Source organism: Guillardia theta (genome assembly GCF_000315625.1).
Source record: "Guillardia theta CCMP2712 unplaced genomic scaffold GUITHscaffold_103, whole genome shotgun sequence".
NCBI lineage: Eukaryota > Cryptophyceae > Pyrenomonadales > Geminigeraceae > Guillardia > Guillardia theta.
The window spans coordinates 61,249-69,254 of record NW_005434571.1 but is presented as its reverse complement, the minus strand read 5'-3'; the positions used below and the strand labels follow the sequence as shown (position 1 = coordinate 69,254).

Below are 8,006 nucleotides of genomic sequence, written 5' to 3'. Positions count from 1 at the left end.
CCTTCGACCTCGAGGAGAAAGTAAGGCAGAGAAGGCGGGAGAGGGGGAGGGGGCGAGGAAGCTGCTAACACTGAAGGAACAGGTTGGAACTGCCTTCATGCTTGTGGACTCGTTTGCTGCTGGTAAGTCAGTTACCTCCTCCTCCTCCTCCTCCTCCTCCTCCTCCTCCTCCTCCCCCCATCCTCCTCCTCCTCCTCCCATCCTTCTCCTCCTCACTGGTTCTCAGGTTTCCTTGCCCTCCTCTGCGTCGGCTCGAAGGCATCGAGTGCTTTGAAGATGATCTCTGAGGTGAGAATAGATGCGAGGACAAGAAAGGAAGTGAGGAAGAGCGTGAGGAACAACACACGGAGGACGACGGAGATAAAGAAACGGAGCAGGAGGAGAAAAATGGGATGAGGAGGGGGGAGCAGGGGGGCGGGAGCAAGAGGGGAGGAGGAGGAGGAGGAGGAGGAGGAGGAGGAGGAGGAGGGAAGAAGGAGGAGAGGAGGAGCTGACTGTAGGCTCAGGGCCTCAATTTCATTCACTCTCAGCTTGGAATCAGCAAGATGAGCGACAAGTTCTTAGCGCCTGCTAGCAACTTCAAAGCTACAATGAAGGTGAGGAGAAAGAAGAGGAGAAGAGGGAGAGGGGAGGGAGTTGAGGCGGAGGAGGACAGAGGAGAGAGTGATGGGGGAGGAGAGCAGAGGATCTGAAGGAAAGGAGGGGAGGGGGGAAGGTGGGGGATGTAGAGGATGGAAGTTTGAAGGGGATTTGCGTGACGTTTGAATTGCAGGAGGTGAAGAAGAGGATCGCAAGGTTTCAAGAAGTCGAAGAACAAGAAAAGGCAGACACGAGATGAGATGAGATGAGATGAGATGAGATGAGATGAGATGAGATGAGATGAGATGTTTATTAGTTGATGAGAGGGTTCTTTATTCTTTATTCTTCTTGTATCAAATTGTAATTTTGTTCCAACACCTTTTATTTTGCTTCCGGATCCCAGTGTCTCATGTCATTGGAAGGCGTCTACACTTGCAATGCAAACTTTTTCCACATCATGAAACACTTGCTCGATTTCCTGCAAACAATCACCATCATCTTCCGCGATGTATCACGACAACTGCTACCTGATCAGCTTTCACCTTCTTGACAAGACCTCGATTCTGCAAACATCTTGTGAGTCTCAAGATACAAATGTTATACAGCTCGTCAACTTCTCCAACAGATTCTCATGCAATAATCACAATCACTACTGTTCTGATCCCCTCTACTATCATTGCCGTCTTGTCATCATAATCAGCATCAGCGGCATTCTCATCATCCCCATCATCATTACATCCATCTCCATCCCCATCATCAAAATCGTCCAACCTCAAGCTGTTGCACCACCGGGATCGTCTCTTCCTTGAAGGTTACGAATCTCTTCTTGATGGAGACAATGTTGTCGTCTGCTCTTCCAGATGTTTTCCCTCTCTCAAGCAGTCGTTGTTGCATGACCTGTTTGTTGCCAAATTTGCATCAACAAAGAAAGTTTCACATCCCACAAGGAAACGAATCGCCAAGAAAATATTATGAGCTCATGCGTAGTAACTCATTCCTCGCCTTCTTTAAGCTCGGATCATACCATCAACAATAACATAACAAAGATTCAGAATCAATATCCAACCTGACCCATAAATCGAAAGTTCCGACAAACAACACAGCATAAAACCATTCCCATTCAAAGGAACGTTCCTATCCAGTATCCTCTCCTCTCCTCGTCTCCTCACCTCTTCTGGGCAATCGAAGAAAAGAACCAGCGATATGACAGCTTTCTCTCCAACAACCTTGGAGAAGAATTACACTTACCGATTGATTGCAAAAACCAACATGATCTTCTGTTCCTCCCTTCCTCCTCCCCTCCTTGCCTTGTTCCCTCTTTCGCTCCCTCCCTTCCACTTCCCTTCCTTGCCTTGCTCCCTCGCTCCCTCGCTCCCTCCCGCCAACTTTCCATTCCTCCCTCTTTCTATCAGTTCATCCCCTCCTCAACTCACTTCTTCCCATCCCCTCAAGTTCTCAATGTTGCGCGGAAATCCATCGATGAGAAAGACCTGAGCAGTTGTAAATTCTTGTGATTCTTTTTTGGTTGTATTTTTTTTGACCTGGGAACGATCGGGTGACTTTGCCGCGACCTCTTGCATCGCACGGTTGAGGAGGCGGCAGGTGATTTCGACCGGAACGATCTTACCCTTGGGAGCAAGTCAGGGAGAGCTCAAATAATTCAACGAGCTTGCAAGCAGGAACAAGTAGGGAAGGAACAGGAGAGTACTGGTCCAACAAGGGTGAAGCAAGGCACTCGATGACGACGAGGGAGGAGGAGGAAGGAAGAGGAGCAGGAGGCTCTGATGGCGGGGGAGGAGCAGAAAACTGAACATCCCCTACCTCTGCTATATAGCTCTTGATCAGCTGGGAATCGCTGGAGTCGGTGGCCTGCTCTGCCCTTAGCAGGTCCCCAGCTGAGAGGTGGGTGGCTCCGAATCTCTTGACAAGCTTTTCGCTTTGAGTTCCCTTGCCGCTACCAGGACCTCCCAGGATGAAGATGACTCGCGGGAGCGAGTCAACCTTTAAGCATGAACATAGTAAGTGGCAGCAACCAAACAAGCAAGCAAGAAATCAGCTACTTCCACCAACTTTGCCATCATCACTCATCAATCATACTCTCATGTACATTCTCATCATCATCTTGCTCATCATCAGCATAGCATCGAACAATCTCATTAGTGCTTCAATCAGGTCGACGGCAATGCATCGAGTCACCATGCTTGTTCCTGATCAACATCTACTACCATCACCTCCATCTCTCAACAGAGTCAACAGATTGCAACCAGGAAACCTCACCTTTTTCGGTCTTGCATCTTGCAGGAAAGGCGTGATCTTGCTCTTCACCACCTCAAACGCATTATCCAGCACGTCATTGACTACTACTTCGTCGAACAGCCCTGCTTCTTTGCTCGCTTCTATCTCGCTAGACGCTGCCGACACCCTCCTCTCTATGCTCGCCTCTGTCTCTGTCTTCCTCAGCCTCAGCCGATTCTCGAGCTGGTCGAGGGAAGGAGGAGCGAGAAACACGTACAGCCCTTTGATCCCACTGCTCCTCAGATCCCTCGCTCCCTTCACGTCCACGTCCAGCACCGGCAGCAGACCCCTGGACATGACGTCCAGCAGCGCCGCTCGGCTTGTGCCATACAGCTCCCCATGGACTTCGTTGACTTCCAGGAACTCTCCTCGCTCCACTCGGTTCCTCATCTCCTCTTGGTTGGTGAACCAGTACTCCCTCCCATCAACCTCTCCCGATCGAGGCTGCCTGGTGGTATGGCTGACACAGAAGCCGATCTTCCCAGCCAGCTCCTCCTTCAGTCTGTTGATAATTGTTCCCTTCCCTACCCCGGATGGCCCGCAAATGACGACTGTCTGTATGTCTTGAGGGGAGGTCGACTTCTCCTCTTGCGTCATTGCGGAGTCCTTCAGGCTAACGCAGCGAACCGCGCGGTTGGTTCTCTTGCTGCGGAGCAGGAATCCTCCTTGTCTGCAGACTGACTGTTCACACCTGCGATATCTCAACGGGCTCACTCTTGAGAATGCATCTCCAGCTTGGAACCCCTGGGTGTATCGAAGCAGTCCCACCACCAGCACAAGGATCATAGCCTCGTTGGCGCCATGGAGACGAGGCATGGCGGGTCAAGATCGAAGGCAGCACAAGAGCAGGAGCTCTCTCGTATGTCTTTGATGCTGCTTGTGAAGTGTCTTGTCCTTCTCCTGCTCTTACTTCCTCCCCGCTCACTTCACCCCCATCGCGGCCGCCACCTTCACTGACGCTGGTTCCAGTGCCGTTTCAACTTGTCTAACGTTCTGCTCGGCCGTCCGGTTGAGAGTCCGGCCCGGCCCGGACTGAGTCACGCAAGCCACGGGCCCGATCGGAGAGTCTGACCGGGCACGGTGATCCGCCCGCCGGGTGCGATCGGATCGGCCCGTGACTCTGCGGCCACCAGGCCCGGGCTCCCGGCCGGAGGGCGGCGTCTGGCAGTGACAGTGCCACTCAGACCCGGTACATTCCACCCGGCCCCGGGCGAGTCACCACCGTGACCGTACCGTGGCAGTAGTAACTTCCGGGCCCGGCGTTGAACGGGGGCCCGGCGGGCCGGGCCGCGGCCCTCTGATGAGCCGCCGTGACTCGCCGAGGGCTTGATTCAACGGGCCGGGAGTCGTACCGTAGTACCGATCTTTAACTCTCAGCCCCGCCGGGCCGGGCCGCCGGGCGCCGGGCCCGGCCGGGCGGCCGCCCAGCGCCGGCAGCCCGGCCCGGAGTCCGGCGGGCCACTGTTCAATAACTTTGAGTCACATTGAAACTCGAAAGCCTCGGTCCGGGTGCCATTCAATGATTGCCACCCTTAAGTCACTTCAACGGTTGCACTACTACACACCCGGCGTACATTCTGGCCCGGGTCTTTTGTGGAAGTCGTTTCTTAACAAATCGACGATATTTGCATTTCGTTTCTCAGGGGAGGGGTGGATACCGACCCCTCACGGTTTTTGCGGGGTATTAAGCTGGTTTGCGGTCGGTGGGGGGCCGGTACTTGTAGAATTCCCGGGTCACCTCGAACTTGAGCTAGCACTGGGTAAGTCGAAAAGACTCCTCTTGGGTTACCGTTACGATTCAATTTGAAGTAACGAGTGGTCAAAAATTACCCCACCCCACATCTTAAAATCCATGAAGGGGGTTCTGAGCCCAAATTTCGAATCATTGTTATTTGACCTGAATCACTACCCCCTACCCCCAATCCAGATGAAATCGCTGGAAAAAATAAGGTAGAGGTGGTCTTATTCCTCTACTCCACAGGGCGACACCACAGGCCAGGGCAAGAGGCGATGGGGAAGGCACCTTACCAACGCGCTAGATACGATTATGCAAGCTTAGAGACTTCGAATCTTGATGTAGTCTAACATGATTGAAAGCAGAACTATGAAATTGTTGCCATCTGGCATGCATGCCTCGATTTACGGACAGCCGATATCCCTCACTCTGGTGATAAAACCATTCAGCGTGTGGTGGATACAAAATTACGTTGCAAAGGCGTGATGCAACTTGCTGCATTGCTTGATAGAACATATGCTTTGGACTCGATGACGATAGAGCGATTCAAAACCATCATGATTCTGTGGATAGTTCGACAGATTGATCACTTCTTGGATACACAGCAGAGCTGGCTTTTCGCATCCTTGTTCAAAATCCTTGTTCAAATCAGTTTCCCACAGAGCGGCCTTTAGGTAAGATAGCCCTACAACTTGCATCATCGGACTATCGCTTTCTTCCGAAGTCCAGGCTCTTCCTGCCCCGCGTGAACTTAATGCCGACGTCGTGTTGGGCGACACTTCAAGTTTCACATGGATACGCCATGTTCTCGCCAAAGTGCTAATGAAGACTTGCAAATGCTTTGCGATGTTTCATCTCGTTCATTCTTACTGAAATATACCACCTTGAAGTGGGCTTGTGCTTGTGTTGTTCTACATCCTGCACCATGCGCTTGCAGCACTGGATTGAATTGAATACATCAACTGTCATTTCTCATGTCTACACCTGAGTGTATGCATGCGTGCACATCATGGAAAGAAACATGTCATCTTACAATTTCCAAATAGTGATGCATGTTAGCGTTGTAAATGCTAATGCTAAACATCACTGGTTTTGCTTGTCAATGACAACTTGAGCAAATCACAAGAGGTTTTCACAATAGAGAAGCATGCATACATGATGCGGTTGACCTTACAAGAAATTCACACAAACATTTGTTGGTTCATTTCTGTGCATGTCTCCTTTATGTATGGAACGCATCATTAGGACTCTAAGCTTACGGTTGAACATGATTGCAATGAAAGAAACCTTAATGAAACGATGAAAGAATCCTGAAGGAAGGTATGATTGTATGCTAACATCACAAAAAGTGAAAGCTCTCAACAAAATTAACCATCGGTGAAGGCTCAAGATTGCGCGCACTGGCTGCAATGGACTTCGCGAAGCAAACCTAGAAAGTAAGACATATTGAAGTGCGCATGTTAATCACGGTACGCTGACAGGAAAAAAAATGTTTACGTGTATGAGATTGCTCTCAATCACAGCGTCAACTTTGTGAACATTCCATGGATTCATATTGCTCTTTTTATCATTATAATGTTGAATTGAACAATGCTCACTGTCATGCATAGTGAAACCCTCGACTTCAAAATGTCACAACCATCGAAGGTGTTGGAGCTTTGAATCATCGAATATTTCCATGCTTTCTGTTCTTTGTCACTGTCCGAAAATAAGCCTGAGACTATTCATATCAGCATTTTAACCCATTGCAGCAAGAAAATTCCAAGGCTGTCGATCACTGTTGCATTCGTCGCTCCTAGTTTCCATCAAACGACGAAACAAACCTTCTCCCGGTAGATCTACTGGCAAAGTGCCATGTAGGGCTTGACAACGGTCTTGTATGGCACGGTACGAAGAGCTTCCTTGTCAAGATGCGCCATGTTGCAGTTATCTGTAACTCAACCTTGCACAGGCCGTGAGCGTGTGTAAGGCATGAAACTCAGGAGGAAATCAATTTCGGAGGAGAGCAGAGAGATCCAGAAGCGTTGTGACTGAGGGAGCTGAAGAATGGAGAGCGAAGAGTACAACTTGCAAGGGCAGGCAAGGCCCGAGGGAGGAGGGGAAGCTCAGGGAGAAGCGTGGAAGGGGGGGGAAGGCGTGTGCCCCGGCTTCAAAATTTAAAAAGCCATTAATAAACAGGATTTGGACATGAACCTGAAATATTACTAATCAGATTTCAGGTATAGCTGAAAATCGTCGTATGACCCCCATTTCCGCACCCACCACCCTCCAGACTACAACTTCCACAAAAGACCCCAGAATGGTATGGTCCGTCCGACCGGGCCCGGGTATCCCGGCCGGGCGATGATAGCCACCGGGTACTGATGTGGGCCTCCGATGAGCCTCCGCGGCCCGGCCGGGCACTGACCGTCGGCGAGTCGGACGGTGATCGGACCGTGATGGCGGCCCGGCGGGGGCCATCATACTACTGTGACGCTCAGGCCTGAGCGCCGCCGCGGCCGAGGCGGCCGGACCGTGCGGCCGCACCGACCGTACTACCGTACCGTACGGTCACGGTATCGCTCGGACGGTGGGTCACCAGTCACCCGCCCCCCCCGGCCCGACGGTGGCCGACAGTGAACTCAGTTGGAACGCCGCGGGCGGCCATGATCCGGGACTCCGGGCCGGGGAGTCCGGCCGCCGCGCCGCGCTGTCGATTCAGACTAGCTTGCCGCTGACTGAGTTTTGACTCCGGCCTCCGGGACTCGAACTTCGGCGCGGCCCCCGCGGCGTTCCGAGTGACTCAGTGAGTACCGTACGGTCCCGACAGCGCGGCCTCCGAGCCTCCGAGTCCGGCGAGTCCCGGTCGGCCGTGCCATTACTGAGTTCGGCCCCGGAATCATAGTACGGCTCATATAGTACCGCGGCGGCACAGGAGCCGGTCCATCATATCATGGTCGCCGCAGTGATGGTTATTATTATTATTTTTTTTAACTTCCGCTAAAACCCCTACAATCTATAAAACTGTTACTACGATCAGACCGGAAGGGAGGGCGGGTAATACGATCGACTCGAAATACTAAGGTGTTTATTATGAAATGTTGAACCCTGAACCCTAGCTGCTGATGATTTCCCGCCGCAAAAGGTCGGCTCGGTCATCAGTAAAAAACATTTTATTTGAACCGATGCGGTCGAGGTCAAGAGTAAAATATAAAATAAAGTTACATAAGACCTGGAAATCTCGAATATCAATCATTTATTTTGAAATTTCAACACAGAATTCAAAGATCGCCTCAGTCGTTACAAAACAATCATCCGTAACCGTTTGGATTACAATAATTTTCCTTCCTGAAAAAAATGTTTTCATTCATCAATATAAGCTCTATACTATGACAAGATAACATATGAAGTCCATTAG

At 51.0% G+C, this 8,006-nt stretch overlaps 3 protein-coding genes across 3 annotated transcripts in view; 1 reads left to right on the top strand and 2 right to left on the bottom strand.

Annotated features, from left to right (window-relative positions):
* GUITHDRAFT_116984 (hypothetical protein) overlaps positions 1-838 on the top strand; it is a gene marked incomplete at both ends in the record, with an annotated part of 7,552 nt that extends 6,714 nt beyond the window's left edge. Inside the window, 4 exons of the mRNA XM_005823741.1 lie at positions 83-122; positions 227-288; positions 507-596; positions 773-838. Coding sequence (XP_005823798.1) covers positions 83-122; positions 227-288; positions 507-596; positions 773-838 — 258 coding nt within the window. The remainder of the gene's footprint in view (positions 1-82; positions 123-226; positions 289-506; positions 597-772) is intronic.
* A 497-nt stretch (positions 839-1,335) lies between these two features.
* On the bottom strand, positions 1,336-2,568 carry GUITHDRAFT_78648 (hypothetical protein; the record flags this gene model as incomplete). Its single annotated transcript, XM_005823740.1, has 5 exons — positions 1,336-1,476; positions 1,749-1,805; positions 2,013-2,069; positions 2,121-2,207; positions 2,401-2,568. Coding segments are annotated over 5 exons (510 nt in total), but the record flags the coding sequence as incomplete, so codon positions are not given.
* Positions 2,569-2,790: 222 nt separating this feature from the next.
* GUITHDRAFT_78661 (hypothetical protein) lies at positions 2,791-3,471 on the bottom strand (the record flags this gene model as incomplete). Its single annotated transcript, XM_005823739.1, has 1 exon — positions 2,791-3,471. One exon carries the CDS (start codon positions 3,469-3,471, stop codon positions 2,791-2,793), a length of 681 nt encoding a protein of 226 aa, XP_005823796.1.
* Between the last annotated feature and the right edge of the window lie 4,535 nt (positions 3,472-8,006).